The 26,850-nt window shown below is 38.0% G+C and overlaps 1 protein-coding gene across 2 annotated transcripts in view; it reads left to right on the forward strand.

Moving 5' to 3' along the window:
• Window positions 1-1,700, forward strand: part of PRTG (protogenin) — a 124,139-nt gene extending 122,439 nt beyond the window's left edge. The window contains exons 20-21 of one of the 2 annotated variants that reach the window (XM_034660947.1): window positions 258-534; window positions 1,128-1,700. In XM_034660947.1, the coding sequence (XP_034516838.1) occupies window positions 258-534; window positions 1,128-1,162 (312 nt within the window). In that variant the 3' untranslated portion in view covers window positions 1,163-1,700. The other variant, XM_002922949.4, reaches the window with a different exon arrangement.
• Window positions 1,701-26,850: the final 25,150 nt, after the last annotated feature.

Here is a 26,850-nt window from a genome sequence, read left to right on the forward strand (position 1 = left end):
GGAAGGGATGTGGCAGGAGTATGCATCAAAATTCACTGAGGAAGCCTTTGGACACTTCGCTTGCCCCAGTCATTCTGAGGTGTTACCACTCGGGTGGGGAACTACTGACCCAGATCATCTCTTCGTGATGATGGTCTTTCACCCATGTCCTTGAACAGATTACATATCTCAGAATATATAGAATATGTAAAACCATATTTATGATTTTTCAAGAGCACTCCACCATCACTGACAGTGTTTTATGTATTTTTGCCTAGCCTCAACGAAGATTTACTCAAGCGGTGTGCTTTTACCAGCCAGGCACTACTGTGTTGATCAGTGATGAAGGCTCCCCCAGCTCCCCAGGGCAGACGGCCAGCTTCCCGAGACCCTTTGGTGTTGCCGCTGATGCTGAGCACTCCGCAAATAGTGAAGGCAGCCACGAGACTGGGGATTCTGGAAGGTTCTCCCACGAGTCCAATGATGACATACACTTGTCCTCAGTCATAAGCACCACACCCCTGACCTCCAGTTCCTTCACTGGCAGTGATTCAGGTGGGGATCCCTCAGTGAGGAAGTGTGAAGACCCAGCCGTGCCACCGGATGCCCAGCAAACTTCCTCTTCAGTTCTGCAGCCACCGTCAGCCATGCTGCATTTTGATAAAAATGATTTTCCAATCTAGACAGCCATGGTCAGGCTTTCTCACCTTTAAGTCTGTTCGAAGGACAATGAACAGGGAGCCAAAGCCTTTTGTGAAAATCTTGATGTCTTATTGGGTATCTCAGCCTTTTTTTTTGAATGTGTTTCGTTTTTTATTTTTAAACTCACGTATTTTGAATGTTTCATTGTCAGCAATGTGAAAAGACAGTCAAGATATTTGACTGGATTATAAAATAAATCACTGGAGCAAAGGGAAGGCTTTCGAAAGCCCCTTTGCTGACTATCTACCTCAGTTTGCCAGGTGGCAAACTCAGAAGACAACTTTGTTACCTCGTTTATTGTGATAGTTTATCTCTGCTCCATAACCGATGATACTTCCTAGTAGCATTTTGTTTCATTGCTGTGTGTGTGGTGTGTGTGATCAAAGGAGTCATATAGGTATATGAGTAAGAATGTTTATCTGAAGCTCTGATTTTTTTTTTTAAAGGAAACTATGACATCTGCATGGTTTGGAGAATGTAATACCTCAGCTGTGACGACTGTCAAACCCCTGAGAAGAGAAAAAGTGGGACTGTTGATTTTAACGAATGACCGAAACAAAAAAAGTGTCTCTCTTTTGAGAACAGAACTATTCAGTAGCATATAGGGAGTACTGTGGCTGCAAGGGCCTTTCTGTTTTGGGCATTAGAGTCTGAGTGCTTTGCCTGCTATACCCCAAACCTCAGGTGCCTAGAGCCGTGCCTTTTCTACCTTCCCCTTTGCCTGACAGTCGGCCAAAGGCTGCGCTGTCTAGTTTGCAAAGCATCCTCACCGTTTCCAGAATTAGTTGCAAAACTCCATGCAGAAAACAGATTTTTAAAGAGAATCGGTTAGAGTTTTTGTTTTTTAATCCCACCTTGACTTAAAAAAAAGTGTAAAGAAATTTCATAAAATATTAAGAATAAAGATAAATTCAACAGTAGACCATAAAATGAACTAGACATTATCATGGTAACAGTGCCTTCCATTATATATTATGACATTCTTTGCCTTATACATTTTTAATATTCATGAAATTGTTCAGGACAGTACAGAAAGTTGCCTTAAGAGTTTCTTGGATTTTGTCAATGACTATTTTGATGTATGGTATCTTATCAAAGCATTTTAGTTTGTTTTCATGCAGGTTTGGTTCAGGGATAAGTATTCAGAGCTCTACCACCTTACTTGTATTTTCTTGAATTCTTAAGAGAATTTGGTACTCTATTTAATCTTCTTTCTGTGTCAATGCTGTGAATGAGGAATGCTAACTCCAGGAGTGAGTTAATCCTCTTGTGGTTTGAAATCAGCAAACTGTTTACTCAGCCACACAGAAGAGGCCTTCTTTCAGTCATGAGACAGTTACCTACTAGGTACCCAGCGGTGGAAGAGGAAAAAGAATTAAACACATGGTGTAGAGAGGGGGGTCGCATATTTTTTTGTAAGTATTTTTTCACATTATCTGGAAATGACTTCTGAGCCTTGTTTTGAAAAGAATCTTAATGGGTTTCCCCTTGAAGCCTTTGGTTTATGGGGTGGGGGGAGGGGTAGGGAGGTTATGCTAAATGATGTTCTAAAATCAAAAGAATATTATTGGGTAATAATCCCACCCCCATCATCTCTTATCCCAGTGTTTGATGATGTATCTCTTATTGTTTCTTAATCTGTAGTTTTGTGCCAAACTGGATGTGTTCAGAAGCAGACCAACGTTAAGTGCCAGCAACCACTTCTGAACTAAATTCAAAGTCCCCATTTAGTTATGTAAGTATGGGCTTCATGGCAAAACAAAAAAAAGCAGAGCTTTAGGTGAACAATCTGAGGCAAGAAAAATTGCTGCTTCTGCCTTTATAGCTCCTGTTTTATACTACCTCCTTTTAAAGTTATTCTAGTGTTATTTTTTTCCTGTACTCAGGGAACGTTTTGTTACTTTTAAGCTGCCTCATGCAAGCATGGGCAAACTGACAGGGTATGGTGTCTTTTGGTTTGTAAGTAGTTTTGTGGGGCCAACTTTTATCAGCATCCAAAATTAAGGAATACAAGGAGTTTGTTTTATTTTTTAAACTTTCATTAAAAGGCAGATAAAATCTAAAGTTGAAACATCATCCATCATGGTTATGGAAGATGTGTCCAGGACTGAATGAATTTGAATCATTTTAAAAGCCTAAAAAGATGATGTGAAAGTCCTTGAGGAAAGTATTTTGTTTGGGTTTTGTTTTGTTTTTTGTTTTTTGTTTTGATGAATAGGCCCATAGTTATTGTAGATCTTTAGGCTATAACTGTTTGCTAATTATTTACCAGTACATTTTTACTTTTTCACCTTTTCATTTTGTTCTTATACAGATTTTTTTCATAATAATCCTGTTACCAAAGAATTTTCAGTAGAAAGTAAAAATCTGACTATAATTTCCCCCCAAAATTGAATTAACTAGAAACATCTATAGGTATGAAGCTTATATAAGTAGTTACTAACCCAAAATAATAGGGTTTATATTGATTGTTGTAGTTAAATAGACTAGTAATTTCAACTACCTTATTGTTACCAGAGCATTTAAAATAAGTTCTTTACCAGCAGATAGTTCCAAAGAATTTCAAGTGTAATTTTTTTTCTTCAGCAAGTAAATCTTCATATACAGTATTAGAGTAAAGTATTTTTAAATTGTTGAAACTACTTGTTGGAGAGAGAAAAAAAATCTTTTCACCAAAGATAAATATTTTGGTCTCATTGAATAAGATGTTTAGTATACACCAAAGACTTCTTTTTACTTGGCCAAAGCTAGCTTCTTTGAAGCCTTAAGTATGAAACTGTAACTAAAATGTGAAGGTTCTCATTTATCTCTCATAGTGGTGTCACTTCATGGTATTTCATTCCAGTGGGGTTAATATGCAAATGGTAACTATTTTCTTTTCCAAAGACTTATTTGCTGTAAGTACTGATACACGCATGCATTTTATGCCAAATATTACAAGATACTGCTCATCAGTATTTTCATACCAAAGACCATTAAAATATATAGATTAGCCTGTAAGTAAGTAAAGATGAGCAGATTTGAAATAAATTTATTTAGAGGCTAATAGGAATCTAGCTTTAGTAGCAAAAGATATCAAAGGGCTAAGTTTACATAATTAAAAGCAATACAATTATGTTGGTATTTATCAGTGTTTTTATTCAAGTACTTTTTATCAGCGAATTATAAAAAAACCAAAGATATTTAAGGTTACCTCCGCATATAGACAAATTTAGTTATACATTAAACTCTTGTTTCTTGTTTTTATGTCAACCAACCTTGTCTCTCCAGAACCCAGTCTGTATCCAAACAGCATACATAGGGACTTTCCATCAAATCTGCTGATTCAGCCACAGGATGTTTTTGCCAAATGATGTGATTACTTTCCTAAGCATCTTGAGTGTGAGATGACAACAGAAATCTCAGCAAGTTTTTCCATTCCAGAGCATATAGCAACCCCTGAATTAGCCTGTGCAGTCTTCCTTCTGCTTTAAAGCATTACCTGGTTAACTCAGAAGGCTTGAGGCAGTTCCGAAACAATAGTGACGTTCTCATCTCTGGGGAGCAGTGGCGCATAGTGGGCAAACAAATCATATTACTGTTTAAGTGGGCTATGCTTCGACTGATGTGCTCTTTCAAGTTGTCCATAAGTTGAAATATTTGAATTGCATCAAGGGACCCTAGTGTTTCAAACTTTAGGGGGAACCTTGGGTGAAACTATAATCTTTTTTATGAAATCTGGAGTTTTATATTTTGATTAGCCTAAAAGTAAGGACACAGCTTTATCCACTAAGTAGCTTTTAAAAGATTCGGCTTTGGCACACCAGGGAAATTCGATCCTCAGTGAAATGCCTTTTATTTGCCTTTGCTTCAAACAAGAGCACTGCCAGCATTGGGAACAATGACAGTTGATTTGCATTAGTTTGTCTTGACTTTGTTAAGGACTTCTGCCAGAAACGCTCATGCTGACTACTCCGGATCACTGGTCAAGTCCATTATAGAGACACCTTTGAAGAGTGTCCCAAAAAGATGGAATTGAAAGGATGTTTTTTTGTTTTGTTTTTAATGCAAGAATATCCAGATGTTCTATTTCAGTGGTGGCTGTAGTGATTCACGTGTATGTTTCTCTTTCATTGAATGTAAATTTTTAATACGGAATGTAAAAAGTTTCAATTACATGGAAAAAGTCATGATCTTTCTAAGACTAAACATGTATTTTGTAAACTGTGTTCCTGACAATTTGTCCCATGGATCTCTGGTAAAATTGCTTTGGTTTAATTGAATAATCTTTGTGGGCTGTGAGCACAGAGTAGAGGGTTCTGGAGACTACCACATACAACCAGTTGTCTACTTGTGACTTTTATTGATGTTTAGAAGAACATATACATAGAATTCTGTGTTAAGTTGATTTATGCTCAGGACATTAGATCACAGGCTAATGCAATGTGTATGTTTGCAGGCTTTAATCTTCTCAGGCAGTTTCCCTTTTTAAGCCTTTGAAGGTGTCTAGGATTATGACAGTCTTGCATTTTTATCAGACAGATGCTGTATCTTCTTAATGCTGCTGTAACATATTACCACAATCTTGATGGCCTTAAAACAACACAGATTATTACCTTACACTTCTGTAGGTTGCAAGTCTGACACAGGTCTCACTGGGATAAAATCAGTGTCTGTGTCCTTGTTTTTTTTCTGGCTTGTAAAGGCTGTGGGCTCTTCGCTCCGTCTTCAAAGCCAGCATCGTAGCGTCACTGTGACCCTGGTTCCGTCATTTGTCTCTTTTTCTGACCCTAACCAGGGAAAGTTCTCCAGTTTTAAGGACTCATGTGATGACATTGAGTCCACCTGGATAATCCAGGATAATCTCCCCATCTCAGAATCCTTAACTTAATCCTATCTGCAAAGTCCCTTTGCCACGTATGGTAACACAGAGTCTACGGATTTGGGCATGCACTTCTGTGGGTGGCCGTTTGTTTGCCTGCCATAGATACATTATTAGTATAGAACTGTAGAACTCTGATCCCTACAAAACATCTGTTGCTTTACAGAGACTGGAAGTCTGAAGTCATGTACCCTTTAGGGATCTTCAGAATTTCAAAGCTATGTAAACCTTGGCTTGTAGCTTATCAAGTGTACACATCAAACTTCCTCTCTAGATCACTTGCAAAAACAATTCAGCTTCAAATTTTTTGAATATGTGCTTCATAAATTAACATCTCGGTTCTATGCATTTAACAGAAAATTTCCTGAATATTTGGCTCTCATTTATGGAAGTTCATTAGAAATTTTTGGTAACTGTTCTTACTATAGTTGAATTTTCTGCTTTTCTCTTGAGTAATTATGTTGCTGGGGGAGGGTTGGGGGAAGAAGACCTCGAACATAGGGACTCAGTAGATGAACCGGAGCATGCTGACGCTCATTCTTCATCTTCTAAAAGCATATTTGCGACATGCCACCCTTCTACCTTTTAAAACAGCTTTTTCTTGCACCTTCACCAGCTGTTTTATTTTCGGTTTGGTAACCCCTCAATTTCCCATCAACCTCAGTGGGAGCCTCCACTTGCCTTATCATGTGCACACCCTCGTCAGCGTTATCTTCCTTGTCATGTTCTTTGATTTCAGTTGCCCCTTTTCCTGGAAAGCTTTATTCCGTCTGTATTTGGTTCTAATTCCTGGATGGTTCAAATCAAGCCGCCTTTCAGGTTTGAAGGATAGTTGCTAATTCTAACTCTAATTTTCAGTATGTCCTTAATTAAGGAGATAAAGCTATCTCCATTATGGATTTAGAGACCGTGATGATATTCTGAGTAGGGATAACGTGCCAGTCATTTTTCAGCTGGTTTTGACCCCAGTCTCTAGGAAGAGATAATGTGATTTACCGAGCATATGCAGTATGCCAAACACATGCCTCTTTCCAGCAAACTACTACATTCTGCGAAGCAAATATTTCCCCCATTTTAGAGATCAGGAAACTGAGGTTTAAAATGTTTAACTTCCCAAAGATCACAGCTGGTTTAGTGGCTTAGCCAAGGTACAAACCCAAATTGGTCTAATTCCGAAATTGATTGGATTTCTACTAGGATATTTTCTCAGCTAAGAAAATATATTTAATTACTCAGGCTCCTTTTCTCTGTTAAAACCTTCAATTTCTCTTAGCCAATATTGCTTGAAAACTGATGGTTGTGCCTAGGATTGCATTAGAAATAAGGTAGTTATGGTTTCCAGAGTCCTTATCTATTCAAGCATTTGCCTAATAGGGTAGGTGTTTAGAATTGAATTTTATCTTGTGTGATTTTTCTGTAGTCCCCATATCCAAATCGGAATTTACTAACTGGAAAAAGCCAGGCACGTAACTGGTCATCCTTCCTTGCTAGATCTGGAGTCGATAGTTTTTATATGAATTACAACCTATCTAATTCTTTACACTAATTTAGGAGGTAGCAAAGTTGCCAAGTTGAGGGAGAGTCGTATAATTGAACAAGTATAAGTTTAGTTATTGGAGCACCTAAATTCTAATCATTTACCATTTTGAGAATTGTTTGGTAGGAAAGTTCTTAACCTATTTCTGTTCTTTCTCTAACCATGAAATGAGGGGATTTCTTGTGCAGAATGAAACAATAGTACTGTGAAGACTTAAAAGGAAATTCAAGTGTAAATAATTATAATCTGAAAGTCATTTCTATGAGGCTGTGGAACATTTCTTAATGGATTTTTTTTCTTTACAGGTAAGCCTTTTCAGTTACATTTTGTCTGTGCCAAAATGAAAAATGTTTACATTTCCTGTATATGCACCAAAAATTAACAGAAGACAGTGGTTAAAAGATAAAGACTAGTATTTAAACACTCATCTGTAATGTAGGAAAATCTACAAAAGGAAATAGGAATTAACCTCAATTTAAATCTTTTGTTTTTTTAAGATGATATTGTTCTACATTTTATTGTGATGCTATTTACATGACTGTATACAATTGCCAAATTTTATCAAAATTTACCCTTTAAAATGATCTACTTTGTAATTTAAACTGTATATCAAGAAAGCTGGAAAAAAAGTAGTAAGTAGCATTCTACAACATGATATTTCATAGTAAAAAAAAGTTCATCACAGAGATTATCAAGATTTGTTTAAATGTGCCCTATATCCTCACAGCCACTAAACTTAAAGATCTTTCAAGACTTGCCAAAAATGAAATTTCCTATAAAAACATTTTATAAATGGCTAACTAGTGTAACTTGAATAGCCTTTCTAATTATGCAACATCTTGCTTTTTAAAATATCAGTTTAATATGACTTTTAAAAATCTATATTTACATTTTATAGTTGAGTCTAATGCCTATCTATTCTTTCTGGTTTATAAAGTCCATGAGAACGGGAGTCATGAATTTTTAATTTTAACTTTAGATGCCTAACATCATTCCTGGAATCTTGGTTATTCAATCAATAGTCAAAACTCAAACCTGAAGCAAGGACCTCAGGCTTCTTCTTCTTTATAGTTTCCATTTATTGCAGAGGGTTTTTTGGTTAATAGTTAAACAATGTAATAGGGAACTTACTTCAAGACGGCTACACTGAAGGCAGAATACAGTGAGCTAAGATGTCGATAAGGATCCTAGAGCTTCCAAATCTTGTCTGTAGAGGAGTCACCATAGAAACAAATCTGATTGATGGGGGATGTCCTCTAAGAACCCTAGTTCCTATCCCTTGTGCTTGCCCATAGGGTCTCTCAGGATAGGCTGGTTCAGGCTTCCCACAGCACAGTGACTGGGTTCCATCACCACGCTCCCTTGAAAAAGACATGAAGTTTACTTGTGGAGTGGGTGTCAGAAAAGTTGTAACTGTTACTGTGAGTTGGCCTTCAGCTCCAAAGAGCAGGTAAGGCACAGCTTGAGGACAACTGTCCTCAGGATTCCCCTTCCCGGGGTCCTTGGCCTCAGCGACTCCCCGGAGGCAGCCTTGCCCCTGGGGAGCGTTTTGAGGGGATGCTGCAGTGCCTGGAGCCAGGGACCGGGGGGGGGGGTGCCCTTCCTTCACCCATCTGGGCCCACGAGGACGCGGAGGGTAGGTGTCTCAACTGGTCCGGTGCTGGGACAGGGCTGAGAAGGGAGCAGCTGCGGGCTGAGTGCAGAGAGCATCTGGAGGACTTGTGTGCTGCCTTTGGGGTGCACTGCATCCCCAGGACTCACCTGGCTCTGGCAGGGCCGGCCCGGCCGTCTCTCCTCTTCCCTAGATCTTTGCGGGGTTTTTTTTTTTTGTTTTTTGTTTTTTTTTTTGTTTTGTTTTGTTTTGCGTGTGTGATATTTTGGCTTCTATAGATTTAAAGAGAGAGTCAAATATCCTGGGAGGGGTAGATGGGTGAGGAGAAAAGTGCATTTTTAGGCTTCTTCTCTACTTATCTCCAGATCTACTTTTTCAAGGTTATGGAACGTCTTAACATTTCTCTGAACTATTTGGAATGAATTTTATATAGGGCAACACCTGTTGGCACCTAATTATAGTTTATTCAAGTCTACCTTTAAAGGTTCTTGGGAAGTGTTAATGATTATCACAAATCTGAACATCTTTGCAGATCTACTCAAGTTTTTATCTTGTAAGTAGTTCATGGTATGTAGACACAGCTCTTTTAAACCATCTTTAAAAATTTGTTACAGAAGAATATTTTTCTACAGAACTGTCTTTAAAAACAACAACAACAAAAATATTTAGAATTTTTTACCTAAAACCTTCTTCTTCCTGTTACCACATTCTCTATATTTATTCTGTTTGCAAATGAAAATGATTACTTAGGATTTAGCGACTTGAGCCTGTTACAAGAATTCGCAAAGCCTGGAATACACACACATTGCCTTAGCCTATCTGTAGAATAGGACATATATTACCTCAGTTTGTCTATTTGTTGCTGTTGTTGAACAAAATTTTATGTCTGTGTATGCGTGATTTTTTTCTATTCAAAGATGTGAATTAAATGAAAGTGTGGGAGCCAGTTATATTATTTCATATTATGGGTGTTCTGGATCCTTTCACTCTGTATACCATGTTCTTGCAAGGGCAGCATTTGCAGACTAGCTAATGGACTCTAGAGCTGAGCTATTTTAATTTTATACTTGACTCAGGGGATCAGCTCTGGGAACTCCATTGCATGAAGAAAGCAAATGTTTGCCTTGATTTTGAATGTACCTTTTTAATGTCTTCTTAAAACATATTTTGTTTAATAATGTGGGTTTGTTTTCTTTTTCTAGCATCATAGTAAATATTGCCGTATTTCCCCCCCTTCCCAGGGTAGTTTATATACTATCCTACAGGTCATGCCAAAAATGAGTAAAAGTTTAAATGCCAAAATGTTTATGAAACTGCTGTCTAAATACTGATTGATTGCACAGTTTAAATAAAAGCTTTCCTTAGTTAAAAAAAACAAACCCGTGTTTTCTTTTACTCTTGTTTTTTAGGGAATAGAGAACAAAGGCTCTCAGCTTATAGAATGATGACTTTCATATCCTGTATGGGATGATTTTAGAGTCCACTCCAAGCAACAGGAATAAAGCCTGTTAAAGGGATCTAAGAATTTTTTTTTTCGTTTTTTGTTTTTTGGGGTTTTTTTGAAGATTTCATTTATTTATTTGACGGAGAGAGACAGCGAGAGAGGCAAAACAAGCAGGGCGAGTGGGAGTGGGAGAAGCAGGCTCCCTGATGAGCAGGGAGCCCAATGCGTGGCTTGATCCCTTCAGATCATGACCTGAGCTGAAGGCAGACACTTAATGACTGAGCCACCCAGGCGCCCCTAAGAATTGTTTTCACCTGGCATTTACCGCATAGCAGCAAGGAAATAACAATTTCCCCTTTCCGGTAGATGGCTGATCACCTCAGGAACTAAATAGTAGGTAGCCTAAAAGCTAAGCGCTCAAGCAGATAGACGCAGTTCTAATTCAGGTTAAAGTTTTTGTTTTTTAAAAGTAAAACATCTGTACAGTAAAAGGCACTCTAAACAAAAGGCAAGTGAGACACAGAAGAAAATATCATTAATATACAAAAAGTCCCTATAAATCAATAAGGGAAAGGCCAAAGGAAGAGCAAATTTGGCAGTGGATTACAAATCCACAGAGAAAGAACTAAATTCGCTAATAAACATATGGAAAAAGATGTTCTAGCTTGCTAGCAATAAGGGAAATGCAAATGAAAATGACACAATGCCACATTTGCCCATCAGATTGGGAAAAACTAAAATGATTGATAACAACCTGTGGTGGCAAGGATATGGGGAAATGAGTGCTCATAAACCATTAGAGGGAGGGAGAATTGGCTGAACCTTTGGGAGAGTAGTTTGGCCGTATTAAATAATGTTTTAAACCCACACACCCTACAACCTAGTAATCCCACTTCTAGGAGCTTCTACAGAAATGATAGCACAGGCACTCATAAATATTCATGGGTTCTTATGACAACATTACCAATAAAAGTAAAAAAGAAAGTGGCCTAAATGTTTATCAATAATGGAATGTTTGAATAAAATATAGCACATCCATAGTATGAAATACTCTGCAGCCATTCAACAGGAGGCACATCTATATATAACAAGATAAAAGATATCAAGGCATGCAATGCTATTTCAGAAGGAGCCCATTTTTATAAATGTTTGTTGGTATATGCCCCCAAAAAAGCTAGAGAAAAATACCCAGATGTTACAGTGATCACCTATTAGTAGGCACGTGAGGGAGCTTTCATGATCTCTATTACTCACAAATGTGTTGTTGGATTTTTTTTTGTAATTAGAAAAAAAATCAATGAAGACTGGGTGGCTTAGTTGGTTAAGTATCTGTCTTCTCAGGTCATGATCTTGGGGTCCTGGAATTGAGACCCTTGTGGGGCTCCCTGCTCTGTGGGGAGACTGCTTCTCCCTCTTCCTCTGGTCTTCCCCACTGCTCATGCTCTTCCTCTCTCTCTCTAATAAAATCTTTAAAAAAAGAAAAACTCAATGAAGAGTTAGTTTTATTTAAATTTTTTTAATACTCTTATTTTAAAAGGTTAAGAAATACAACACTCCCACTAGAAAATAGAAATAACAGATAAAATGTGATCTAAACAAGCTTTTTTAAGGTAGCTGAATTCTTATTTTTTTAAAAAAATTTCCTTATTTGGGAAATGAAAGGGAAACTGAAAAAAAGAAAAGTAATTTCTTGAAATGATACTGTGATGACTGTGGAGAACATAAAGAATTGAAGCATAAGAGAACAAGAAACTTTTTTAAAAAAATATATAGAAAAATGAATAGAATTTCTAGAAATAACAAGTCATTGAATTTTTGAGAATCTGTTAAATAGCATCCCAAATACACTGAAAGAGTGTTCTAAAATTGGGAGATATTATCCAGGGTGCAGCACAGAGAAATGAACAGAAAATAGAAAACAGAGGAAAACAGAGAAGATTTGACATACTTCCGACAGCCACTCTAAAATGAAAGACTAAAGAGAATGAAAGATAAGCAATATTCAAAGAGAAAATGACTAATTTATGAAATCATCACATTCAGGAAGTATAAATCTCAATCTAGAAATATAAGAATAAGTCCGCACCAAGACATTTTAGTGAAACTGCAGAACATTGAAGACAAAGTGAAGAACTTAAAGGCAGGAGGGGGAAAAAAAGAGATGATACAGATTGCAGTGAGAGGATTTCTCAGTGACAACTAAAAGAAATAAGAAGATGGTATAGTATCTTCAGAACATCACAAAAAGAAGTAACTACGGTATGGAATTCTATACCCAGATAAACTATCATTTAAATGTTAAAGTTAAATAAACATAATTCTGGATTAAGATTGAGAGAATTTACCATTCATACACCCTTTCTAAGTGAACAGTAAAGGGTGTACTTCAGAAAAAAAATACAATCCACAAGGAAGATATGAGAAAAAAGGAGCAATGATGAGCTGGAAATACAAATCAAAAAGGCAATGAGCTATCACCCCGTATCCACTAGGATGGTTATAATAAAAAAGATAGTAAGTATTGGCAAGGATGTGGAGAAATTAGAATCCTTTTACATCACTGGTGGGTATGTAAAATGATGCTGCCATCATGGGAAATAGTTCAGCAGCTAAACACAGAATTATCATGAAGTACTGATACATGCTACAACAAGGATGAATTTAGAAAACATGCTAAGTGAAAGAAGCCAGTCAAAAAACCCCACAGATTGTATGATTCCATTTGTATGGAATGTTCAGAATAGGCAAATCCATAGAGACAAAAATAGATTAGCGGTTGCAAAGGACTGGAAGGTGGCAGGGAACAGGACATGACTGATGATGGGTATAGTGTTTCTGGTTGGGGTGACAAAAATGTTCTAAAACTGATGGTGATGGTGGTTGCACCACTCTGTGAATATACTAAAGACCAATGAATTGTACCCTTCAAATGGGTATATTATATGGTATATGAATTATATCTCAATAAAGCTGTTTTTACCAAAAAGCCATGTTGAGCAAAGACATAGAGAAATGTGCGTAGATCTAAATCAGCATTGACTACATAAGACAAAAATATAAAGACCTTCTAAAATACAACAAGAAAGAGACCAACAACCCAACATAAACATGGACAAAGGCATTGAATTGACATTTCTCCAAAGGAGTAGGCAAATGGCCAATGAGCACATGGAGATTCTCAGCATCCTTGGTCACTGGGGAAATGCAAATCAAAGCCACAATAAGAAAGCACTTCACACCTACTAAGATGGCTATAATAAAAATTTTAAATTTCTTAAAGGAAAATAAATACTGTCAAGGATGTGGAGAAATTGGAACCCTCATACATTGCTAATCAGAACATAAAATGGTGCAGCCACTTTGGAAAATGATTCAGCTTCCTTAGAAAAACTAAACATAGAATTACCACATGGGCTAGCAAATTCACTGCTAGGTATATACCCAAAAGAAGGAAAACAGGGACTGAGACAGATACTTGTATGGCAATTTTTATTGACAGCATTATTCACAATACCCGGAGGTTGGAAGCAGCTTGTGTCCATCCACAGATAAATGGATAAACACGGTGTGGTGTATCTGTACATATATATAATGGATGTTAGTCATAAAAAAAGGAATGAAGTTCTGATACATGCTAGAACATTGACAAACCTTGAAAACATTACCACTCCTATTCAACAATGTGCTAGAGGGATTAGACAACATCACATAGGTTGGTAGGCAGGATTGCAAAGGGAGAAAGAAAACTTTCATTATGTACATATGATGTGATCACCTACATAGGAAATCCAAGAAAAATCTATAGAGAAACTATTAGTCTAAATGGAGGAGTTAAGTAAGACTGATGAGTTGTAAGACCAAAATACAAAGTGCAATCGAGTTTCTAAATATCAACAACAAACCCCCAGAACATGTAGTTTTAAAGAAAAGTATAATTTACCAAATCAACAAAAACTAAGGATTAAGAATATATCATACCAAATAGGTGTATAATTATAAAACTCTATTGAAGGATATGTTTGAAGACCTATTTAAAGAAGGAGGTAGAACATGTTTATGGAAGTAATATTCACTATCTTAAAAATGTCAATACCCCTTAATGCATATATTTAAGGGAACTCAAATGAAAATCCTCATATGGATTCTCACAGAAATTTCCATTAGAAAAAGATAATATTGGAAGCCTGCCTCATGCCATAAATGAAGAAAACATTACAGACTGGATTGTGAAAAATAGAGCTAAGTCGTTAAACTCTAGAAGAAAATGAATTTTTATGATATCGATAGGCAAAGATATTTAAAAAGGTGTAACTAAAAGCAAAAACTAGATGGATAATTCAACTACATTAAACTGTATACCGTCCCCATGACTAGAGATAACCTAATGAAATTAAAAGAAACCACGTACTTGAAGAAGCTCTGTGCAAATATCAACCTCAAAGGGTTGGTATCCAGACATAAAGGATTTCAAAAAAGCAATAAGAAAACTTCAAGCCACACGACAGAAAGATGGTCATGGATACATAAATAGGCAATTCACAGAAATGGAAATCCAGATGGCTTACAAACCATTTGGTAATCAGAGAAATGCATCTAAAACAAGGAAACAACTCTTCGTATCCATGATATTGACACACATGAGAAAAGCCTGACAATAATAACTATTTGCAAGGATTGGAAGCTCTAAAATCCCTTACACTCTTCTAGGAGGGATATCAACTGATGAGATTACTTTGAACAGCAATTTGGCAACTTCTAGCAATTGCCTTTCTAGGTACCTATTCTAGAAAAAAACTTTTTCACATGTGCACAAGGAAACACATACAAAATTGTCTCTCACAGAACTATTTATAATGGTAAAAATGTAGACATAACCTGTCTTTTAGGTGGACAAGTTAAATAAACTACTCTTTAGTTAAACTGTGGAGTATTATACAGCAGGTAAAACAAACAAACAACTACTTACACCACCATAAACCACGATTTACTATAAAACCACAATCAACACAGTATATTATCTGTACAAAGATACACAGGCTAAAACAGAGTACAGAACCAGACTCATAAATACAGATGCCCAATTTATGCCAAAAACACCAAGTAAGTTCAATAAAATTTAAAATTAAAAGATTAAATTTAGTAGCCTCTGATTTTATTTATTAAAAATTATTGATCAAGGCAAGAATTCACTTAAATATATGTTTGAATATTCCAGTTCCCAGGGGCAGCAAACGAATATTAAAAACAGACGTTTAAAATGTCCAAAAAAATATGCAAGACCTATATCAGTGATTTTTATATGAAGAGGCTTTTTCAAATCATTAACCACCTTCCCCTCACAACCTTCAACCCCAAGATTCTCCTATAAGCCTTTATTAGGATTCAGTTTCACCAGAAGAAACACATAAACTGAAAATAGCAGTGACTTGAACAAAATAGAAGTTTATGTCTCTCTTTGTCAGAAGACTAGAAGGTTCAGTGCAAGGCTGGTCAGGGATGCAACAGTGTCAGGCTTGCAAGCTCTCTTTTATCTCTTCACCAATGCATGGTTTCCCTTTTGAGTTCATTTACAGTCATATATGGCTGCGGGGGCACCATTATTATATTCACACCCTATTCTAGCAGACATAAAGGAAAGAAGGGAACTTTTGGCTTCTACTTTTAAGGACACTTGTATCTCATTGTTCCAAACTTATTCTCCTGTTACACCTTTCTGCAAGAAAGCCTAGAAAATAAAGTCTTCATCCTAGGCAGACAGTTTCCCAGCTAAGCACAGAGTTCTGTTACTCTGGGAAGGAAGGAAGGAAGGGAGGGAGGGAGGGAGGGAGGACATTCAGAGACAACTGGCAGTCTCTGCTGCACCACTGAACCACTATGAATCATTTAGTGCGAAATGATAGGACATGCCCTTTGTGAATGTGGATGGGAGGGAAGCAGAAAAAATAGTTGAAAACCAATGACCTCTAGGAGGAAGGAAATTAAAACAAATTACTGAAGGACATACAAATTAACTTATTACAGGGCACTTTGGCAAGAAAATAAAATAATCAAAGTGCACAAATGAGATTTATGTACAATGATGTTTAGCCCAGTTTATAATAGGAAAAATGGAAACATCCTGTCTCATCAGTAGGGGTTAAAAATTAGAGTACACCCATATAAACGACTCTTATGATGCCATGACAGCATGTAAGGCAGATCTTTTTTCATTAATGGGGAAATAAACATATGGAATATAATTGAGTTAACATAACAGGTATGTGTAATTTGATTCTATCTTTGTAAGAAAATAGAGACTAAATACAATCATGATAGCAAGCATTTACATAGCACTTATTGTGTATCAGGCACTATTCTAAGCACGTTATGTACGTGAACCCATTTAATCCTCACACCAACCTTATGGAGTAAATATTCCTTTTTTTTTTTTTTAAAGATTTTATTTATTTATTTGACAGAGAGAGACCACAAGCAGGGGGAGTGACACGCAGAGGGAGAAGCAAGTTCCCCGATGATCAGAGAGCCTGACATGGAATTCAATCCCAGGACACTGGGGTCATGACCTGAGCCAAAGACAGACGCTTAACTGACTGGGCCACCCAGGAGCCCTGAAGTACGTATTCTTACTGTCCCTATTTTGCAGTTGAGGACAGTGGGGCACAGAGAGGCCAGGTAGTTACCCAAGATTACACAGCTAATATACGTTGAGGCAGGATTTGAAGTCAGGCAGCCTGGGTCTAATAAAATGAGTGCTTGACCACTATATAGACACTAACTCAATATCACTATACGTCCTGACTACATACGTTTACACAAATGTTCATGCTGAGATCAATACATATGTAAAGGAAAATTTTAACTTTGTGTACTATTTGACCCTACCCTGACTTTCTTCAATCCTTACTTCTCTTGATCTCAAACTTCTTCGCCTCCAAGTCCTCCAAATCAGCCTTACAAGAGCTATCTACTAATTTCTGTGTAAGGTGTTAACTAATTATAAATCTGTAATTTACATTTTAATAGATAACTCTTCAAAAGCAAAGCGATTTTACAATCCAAAAGAATGAAGCTGTAATAGTAGAATGATAAGTGGTGAGGTTTGCATTTTGGGGAAAGAGGACCTGACTAAAATTCATTGAAATGAATGACCGTATACTCTCAAATTGTCTGTATATGTATACATGAATTCATGTGCTTGTAATTTGTGTGTGTTGTTAATATGATTTTGAAATTAGAAATGAAAACCATTGCTTTCATATTTTGCTTATTTAGTAACAAAGTCCTAATAAAAATGGGAACTTGGGGAACCAGGGTTCTCACTGCAGGGGAAGAAAGATACAAAGAGGGAAGAGGTAAAGGCAAAGAAGAACCGTGTGAAATTGGCTCAGAATTAGAGGTATCCATATGTATTCATATGAATTCATGAATTACTATATATATTTGAACTATATGAATTGCGTTCCCTTCCTCTACCCGCCCCCACCCCCCCAAAAAAAGCCTACAAGCAGTGACACTTTAGTGGCAATAGCAAACCAAGCACTCAGACTTTGTTTTCTAAATGTCATTCCCCCCACTGGGTGCCTCGGTGGCTCAGTTGGTTAAGCGTCTGCCTTTGGCTCAGGTCATGATCCCAGGGCCCTGGGATGAGCCCTGCATAGGGCTCTCTGTTCAGCAGGATGTCTGCTTCTCCCTCTCCCTCTGACCCTCTCCCCTGCTCTCTCGCTCTCTCTCTCAAATGAATAAATAAAAATAAATAAATATCATTCCCCACTAAAAAGGGACCACGGCTCCTTGGGGGAAACTGCTAATTCCAAGGCTGGATCAGAGACAGTACTGGATCCTGACACATTTTGTGTCAGAAAGTAAGGAAGAGCTCAAGGAATTATGGAATATGTTCAAAAGATCAGAGCAGTCACCTGAGGGGCTCTTTAGAGCCAAATCTAGGACAAATCAAGTATCAAAAATGAAAAATGAATACTATTATAACCCATTGAATAAAATAAGTTTGATAGGAAGGAAGGAAGGGAGGGAGGGAAAAAAGAAGTAAGGCAAGATCTTTCTTACAGTAGAATGCCAAATAAATATAGAATGAATGACAGTTAAAAATGATTGTTTTTGCAACTAGGATAGCAATAGCTGATTCAGTTAGGAATCATCAAGGGATGCAAAAACTCATGAGTGGAAGTTGCATGAGGAAAGGAACACAATCTCAAAGGGCTTTCCCAGAGTGTACTTATGAACTTTACAGCAATGATGACTTAATAGTAGAGACATGTAGTGGACAGCATATTAACCAGTGATCAAAGTTAACACCACCAATAATAAAGCATTGGTATCACGTGTTTCTATCCGTGTGATACACTGAGGAGGACACAGCCTCAGCGATCCATTATTTCTGCCAGGAATGCAAAAATCTTAATCCAATCCTGAGAAAACCTCACACAAGTCCAAACTGATCATCATTCTGTAGAACAAGTGACCACACTCTAAAAATGTCCGCATCGTGAGTGACAAGGGAAGACTGAGGCACTGTCCCAGATAAAGGAAGACCAAAGGGACATACATGATGGTTAAACGCGTATGGATCTTTGATCTCAGAGAAAAGACTGATATGAAGGACATTACTTGGAATATTGGTGATGTTTAAATATGGACAGTGTATTAGATACTAGTAGTTTACCAGTGTTAAAGTTCCTTAACTTAATCATTGTTCTATTATGTAACAGGCTATCTCAGTCGTAGGAAATACACATCAAATGTACGAGGGTAGAGGGGTATGACAATTCAGAAGATAAGAAAAGCAACAAGGAAAATACTGTGTGAATGTGTACAGAGAGAAAAAAGCCTGAAAGCAAACAAGCAAATGAGGCTGTTAATTTATTTATCCAGGTGAAGGATATATGAGCGCTGTTCTGATTATTCTTGTACCTCTTCTGTAATCTTGATAATTCAAATTTTAAAAATTCAAGAAGGGAATGTTCTGTATATCCTTACAGCAGAATATTGTTTAGCCATAAAAAGGAATGAAATACTGATACATAGGCTGGATGAACCTTGGAAACATTATGTGAAGGGAAAGAAGCCAGTCTCAAAAGGCCATATATTATATGATTCCAGTTCTATAAAATGAAATGTCCAGAGAGGACAAATGCATATAGACAGAGAGTAGATTAGTAGTGGCCAGGGCCAGGGGGTGAGGAGAGGGGAGGAGGGGAAGTTCGTGATACAGAGCGGCTGCTAACTGCTACAGGGTTTCTCTTTGGGGTGATAAAAATGGTCCAGATTTAGATGTGGTGGTGGTTGCACAGCTCTGAATATATGAAAATATATTAAAAAGTGAATAAAATACTATATGCTGAATTGTACACATTACAACAGTGAATTTTATGATATGTAAATTGTATCTCCATAAATAATGTGGATGTACAAAGAAATGGGGGACTCAAAGGGAAGGCTATTGCACAAAGTTGTCATTACCTTGCCTTTTCTACACCCCCGCCCCCGCTCTTACCCTCCAAACGCACATACAAACCAAAAAGGCTTAAAATGGCACATTTTCTGTCTTTTAAAAGAGATTTCATAAAATGCCAATTGTTCCATATTTACAGTTTGTTGTTTTAACACCAAGATTTGTCAAGTTTCTTAGGTAGTCCTGCTTTGCTGTGTTTCATTCACGAGTATGCACATATCTTGCTCATTCCCACATGCTCTAACAAAATTTCTCAGGCACCCACAGTGTTGCAGTCTGCCTGTGTTGGCAGTATTTACATCCTGAAAAAAATCTGCCTCTTTTCCCATTGCTGTAAGAAACAGAGCAAAACAAGGCAAAAATCCCACATTACTTTGCCATATTGGTTTCATCAGCTGTCACATAAGAAGCATGTGATTCACCATCTTTAAAATCAAAGATCAAAAACAGGTACCTCACTAGAGGCACCTCTACTTAACCGTGAATGTTTTTAAACGTGCTGCCCCAGGAAAGGCATGGACCTTCTCATGACGGTTATGTTAAACTAACGTCTTTGGGTCTTGATTGCAAAAGGTTTGTCAGGTTCATAGGACAATGATCAAGCTGGAGAGCTCCCCAGACATTTGTCCTTTCTTGACTTCCAAGCCTCCTTAATACTTTCAAAGAATTACAAATATCCTTTTAATCTTTTTCTTTTAAAATTTATTTTATTTCTTATTTTAAAGATTATTTATTTATTTATTCATTGAGAGAAAGAGAGAGAGAGGGAGCACAGAAGGAGAGGGAGAAGCAGACTCCCTGCTGAGCAGAGAACCTGACACGGGGCTCCATCCCAGGACCCTGAGATGGTGACCTGAGCCAAAGGCAGACGCTTAACTGACTAAGCCACCCAGGCATCCCTCTTTTTTATTTTTCAATAATATTTATATGATAGACATATTTAGAAAATAAATCTTAGCTCAAATAATATATATTTCAGAATGTATTAATGTAAACTGTGTATGGATCTGAAATTCGGCTAAAGGAATGTATTGCTTAGCAGACTACCCTGAACATGAGTAGCTAATTATCTCTTTTTTTCCACCAGCTTAGTTAATACATCTTCAATAAATAATGGATAAACACAATTACGGAATGTTAAGGCTTTGACGTTGAATTCTTTGCAAGTATGTAATTCATTCATTTGTTAAAAAATTAATGTTTTTTTGTTTTTTGATTTATTTCTTTAGTTTGAGAGAGAGTGCAGGGTGCGGGGGAGCAGAGGGAGAGGGAAAGAGAATCTCAAGCACACTCCCAACTGAGCACAGGGCCTGATCTCATGATCCCAAGATCAGGGCCTGAGCCGAAACCAAGAGTCGAACGCTTAACTGACTGCGCCACGCAGGCACCCTACCAAAAAATAATGTGTATTGATTTGAATTTCCCTGATGGCTAATGATTTTGAACATTTTTTTCACGTGTCTGTTAGCCATTTGTATGTCATCATTGGAAAAGTGTGGATAGACTGGTGATGGGTAGTAAGGAGAGCACGTATTGCATGGTGCAGTGGGTGTTATACACAACTAATGAATCATCGAACTTTACATCAGAAACCAGGGATGTACTGTATGGTGACTAACATAATAAAAAAACATTAAAATAAAAAAATTAAAAAAATAATGTGTATTGAGCACCTCTAAGCTAGACAATAATAAGCAAAAATCAACACAACCCTTGCTGTCATGAATTTTAGGTCTGGAGGTGAAGACAAAATTTAATCAGATAATCACAAAAATTAATATGTAATTTCAAACTGAGAGAAAGGGATGAAGGAAAGGAACATGAAAAAAATAGAACCTAAGGTAGACTAGGAGGCTTCCCTGAGGACATAAATACTTAGGATAAATACTTCAAGGAAAAAAAGTAGAATTTGAGTTAATTGGACTAGGACCAGGGAGAAGAGCCCTCCCCAAAGAGGAAACATTTGCAAAGTCCCCATGGCAGGAAAATGTTGGAGGAAATTTTTAAAAGGCCAGTGAGCTTCAAGAGCAAGGGGAGTGGTAGAGGATGAGGCTGGAGACATCAGTGGAAATCATGTTACATAAGCATTATAGTCCGTATTAAAAATAATCTAGCCTTAATTATAATAGCAGTGGGAAACCATTGAGGAGTTTAATGTAAAGTGATGACAGGATGATTTCTGTGTTTTAAAAAGAGCACTCCACACTCTGGAAAATAGTTTGGCAGCTACTTTCAAACTAAAAATGGACTTACCATACGACCCAGCAATTGCATTCTCGGGCATTTATCCCAGAAAAATGAAGACTTATTTTCACACAGGCATTTGTACATTAATGTTCATAATGGTTTTATTCATACTGGCCAAAAAAGTAGAAACTACCCATGTAGTCTTTCAGTGATGGAATACTTTAACTGTGGTAAAACCATACCATGGAATACCGCTAAGTAGTTAAAAGGATCAACACATTGACACACACAATAACTTGGATGAAACGCAAGGAAATTACATTGTGTGGGGGAAAAAACCTCGAAAGGATACATACTGTGTGATTTCATTTGTGTAACCTTCATGAAATAAGATAATCATAAAAATGCAGAAGAGATTCGCGGCTGCCACTGATGGGTTAGGGATGAGGGAGCAGGTGGGTGTGGCCATTGAAAGATAATACAAGGGAGTCTTGTTATCAGGGAATCTTGTGGGGATGAAACAGTTGAGTATCTTGATTGTGGTGGTCATTCTCCAAGACGACATGTGATAAAATTACATAGAGCTCTCCACACGCATACAAACATACGTACACACACCAGGACATGCATAACTGGTAAAATATGAATAAGCTCTAGGGATGGTACCAATATCAGTTTCCTGAGTTTTGATATTATACTGGAGTTGTATGTGATACTGACATTGGGGGAGGCCAGGGTAAGAAGGCACAGGCCTTCCCTGGACCTCTTGTGAATCTAAAATTATTTCAAAATAAAAAGGAGCATTCTGGCTACCGAGTGGAAAATGGATTCGAATAGAGGTTAAAGTGAATGTGGGGGAAACTACTGTGTGATTAGTGTATTAGTCTAGGAAAGAGATAAATAGTCGTGGCTGGAATTGGATGGTATCCGCAGGAAAAGGGGATGAACGCATCTGGGAAATATTTAGGAGGTAAAATTTATGGAATTTATAAAATTGTAAGTATGTGAGAGGGTTGTAAGAGGTTAAAGAGAAAACTTCAAGGGCATTTTAAAGTTAAACTTTGTCCCATATTTCATTGTCTTGGAAATAAATATACGTTTAGGACAAGAGAGCAAAAATTTGGAAGGCTCCGTTTTTTTTTTTTTTGATAGAGCCTATTCCAGAGCCAGAGATGCTGTTGATAGGAGGTCACTTAGGGAGATTTCCTAGGTTAAAGTGCATGTGAGCATTGTGTGAATAATCAATCTGTTGCCCTTCAACCCCGATTTATCCTTCACTGCCTGCTCTGCAAAAATTAAGAGAGACCCCTTAAGTATTCTTCCTTTGCCAGCTGGCATGATGCTATAGTCAGGAGTGGGTGCGGGAGGAAGGGGCTTTCCTTCCTGTTACAGTTGCTCCTCCTGGTGGGCCCCTGCAGAACCCACGTCTTCTCCAGCGTCCAGCTTCTTATCCAGGGCCAGGCTCCTGCAAAACAGGCCCCACGCAAGCCAACAGCTTCCTCTGGTATCCTCCAATAAGGTCAGAATCTCAGCCTGGAAGGGGAAGGCCTTCTTCTTTGGGTTCTCCATCTCAGCCTTAAGGGGAGTGGCTCCTCCTCATACCTGCTTTTCCCATATTATTTTTTTTTAATTATGTATTTATTTAAGTAATCTCTGCACCCAACGTGAGGCTCAAACTCAGGATCCCGAGATCAAGAGTCACATGCTCTACCAACAGAGCCAGCCGGAGGCCCCTGCTTTTCCCATATTTTTTAGCCTTCTTTTGACTTCTTACTATCCAATCCCTCCCTACGACAATCTCCTGCTATAGTTAATAGTTCTTTGTACTAAACTTACCCTATTCAAATTACTGTGTGGTTTTTTTTCCTGATTGAATCCTGACTTAAAGCCACCCCCAAAAGCTTGCTGTTGTGATTCTCTCAATTTTGAGCTTTCAAAAGCCCATCTATATTTGTCAAGAAAGGGCTCCGGGTGGTTGACCAATGTATAGAGGTTGCTAAGCTGACCACATTTGTAATTATATTGTGAAAGGATTCAAACCAATGCTGCAAAACTCCCAAACATCTAGAATTGGGTTTTAAAATTTCTATTCATTTTTAAACACATTTATGATTTTAAATATTTGAAAATGAAACTTAGGGTTTTTTTTTTCTGAAAAAAAGTTTACATGTAAATCTAAACCAACTTATATCAGAGTCTTTATACTTAAACATACCACTGTGCTACCTTCCACAATACAAACAGGCAAAATTTGAGATGTAATATATTTAAGGCAAAAACAATAAATTCAATACTTCAAAATATATGAAACAGGAGTTTAGTACATTCTAGGCCAAGGATGGCTGCTGACAGAAATGAGTACTTCTTTCTGCAGCATGTGATAATGTTGATCGTTTCTCTCTCTCTCTCTCTCTCTCTCTTTTTTTCCAATTGCCCTAACACTCCTGTTTTTTCATTTTTTATTCCTTCTCAATTTCCTTTACAGGTTCCTCTATCTCTACCCATGCTTTAAAATGTCAGTGTTGGGGTGTTTGGGTGACTCAGTCGGTTAAGCATCTGACTTTGGCTCAGGTCATGATCTCAGAGTCCTGGGATAAACCCCCCACCCCCAAGTGCAAGCCCTTGGGAAGTCAGGCTCAGCTTCTTCTCTCTCTGCCCCCCCCCAACTCCCACTGCTTGTGTGTGTGTGTGTGTGTTCTCTCTCTCTCAAATAAATAAAACCAGTAAAATAAAATAAAATAAAATAAAATAAAATAAAATAAAATAAAATAAAAAAATAAAATATCAGTGTTTCCCTGTATTCTGTCCCTGGCTCTCATTTCTCAGTGGTCCTGGGTAGTTTACCCATTTTTAGGTAATGCCTCCTTCATTTATATCTGCAGCCTAGGCCTGTCCCTTGAGCTCAAAAGTCCTTTATGTGATCCAATCTCTAGTCTAGGGGGCAGCAGATTTGTCTCTGGGCTAAATTCAGTACACTACCTGTTTTTATAAATAAAGTTTTATTGGAACACAGCCATACCCGCTTGCTTACATATTGCCTGTGATTGATTTCCCACTACAATGGCAGAGTTGGGTAGTTGTGACAGAGAACACAGGGCCTGTGAAACCTATAATATTTATTATCTGACCCTCTACAGAAAACGTTTGCTGACCCTAAGCTGTGTTTTCTACCGAGTGTTAGGCATGACCGAGCATGTCTTTTTAAACAGTGGGGTGAGCGCACCAACAATAGATTTACCTGAATCTCTCTGTATGAAAGAAGGGGTAAAGATGAACTCTGGAATTCATAACCAAGTGTCATGGATAAAGACTGCGACAGCAAAGTGAAGGGATATTTTTGTCAGGATTCTGTCATACTGGAGGCTTAAGGAATATCACGCACAATTCTCATTGCTGTAGAATCACATAGAGAACATTTAAAGGCAGATTTCCAGACCTCATTCTCAACAATCCTGACTCAGCAAATCTGGGGAGGGGCTTGGGAATCCGAACTTTGAGAATGCGCTCCAAGTAATTCTGGTATGTAGCAAGTAAGTAGTCAGAATTTGGAAGCCAAATCTATCTAAAAATCCATCGCCGGGTAAGATGGTCTTTTTATTCTTGATGAATCATTAAAAAGAGGCCAATTTGTTTCTCCTGATTTACATATTATTTCTGAGTCTCTGGCTTTAGGGAATCACAATAAAGAATTCAAAATCTCTTAGGATGATTTTGCTCAACCACTCTCCTTGCGCTAAGGTTTATATAAAGAAAACTACACTTCCATATTGACTGATATTTCCAAAGTACATCTCTCAACAAACCCTATAAGATAAAACAATTTGCTTTATCATAGAATTAGCTTAGGTTTTATCACACTCAACAAAACCCTGTCAATCCTGTCATTCCAGGGCCACTTCCAGTCTGTTTATTTATGCATTCATTCAGCAACAAGAAATTCTGAACACTTGCCAGTCATTGTTAGGTACCAGAGGATACAGCAGTGAACTGGATAAAATTCCTGCCTTCATGGAGCTTGCATTCTAGCTGTTGGGGGGTGGGGAGGAGGATGGGTTTCTCTTTAGATGTGTCTCCTGTACAAAATTTTTCCTAGCCTATCATAGTCTGGATCTTCTAATGAAAAATTTTCTCAAAACTTACTAGAGAAAGGGTAAAATTTGTCCCCCGGACACACCCTATCTTTTTAAAGCTGATTCTGGGGCTATGGTGTTTGCCTGTTATGTCGTTGCTAAGACTACACATTGGCTTCATGTTTACTTCTGTTCTTATACTGTATGTGCAGTTGAATGAGTTTTGAGTCTTGTCTCCGGAGGGAAGAGACTCCTTTTGTTTGTGGTTAGTCCTCATAGGAATGAGTGCTTTTCAGTGATTCTAACATCAAAATAAGCCCGGTGTCTCACCTGATTGAAGATTAGAGCCTGCAACTACAGAGTCCCTTTAGTAGGATTACTGGAAAACCTAACAAACAGGGACAACAGTTTTGTAAAAGAAAGTCCAAGAATGTCAGAACCAGAATAGACCGCAGACACGCAGCCCCACTGCCTTTTAAAGATCACAGTAAGTCTGAGACTCAGAGAGGTTACCTATGTTGCCTCAGGTCACACAGCCCAACTGATGGATGTGAATCAGTGACCAAATTCAATGTACAATCACACTAGGAATCCTTCTCCTGAAACGTAACGTCTTAATCAGGTCCAGTCTTCTCACCGCTCCTACCTAACCTCCTTTCTTGTATTAAATTCCTCATCGCTGTTTCTTGACGAGTGAAGTCCTTAAAACTTGAAGTTGGGGCATTCAACAAACAGGTGTCCAGACCACGGACACGGAGTCGGGGAATGTGGATCTCCGCATGCCGGCCGAGAACTCTCCGGCTCCCGCTTACAAAGTTTTCTCGGATCCTACGTTCCTCTTTCAGATCCCTGGCTGCAAGGCCAAGATGCCTGCTGTGGCCTCCGACGAAGTTCGGAGATGCCATTTCCTCGCAGGAGTGCGGCCGGGCGTCCTCAGGCCGGGCGGGCGGCGGGGGAGGCCGGGCGGCGGGGCTGGGCGGGGCGGCCCC

The sequence above is a fragment of the Ailuropoda melanoleuca genome, chromosome 5, assembly GCF_002007445.2.
Source record: "Ailuropoda melanoleuca isolate Jingjing chromosome 5, ASM200744v2, whole genome shotgun sequence".
In the NCBI taxonomy this organism is placed as follows: domain Eukaryota; kingdom Metazoa; phylum Chordata; class Mammalia; order Carnivora; family Ursidae; genus Ailuropoda; species Ailuropoda melanoleuca.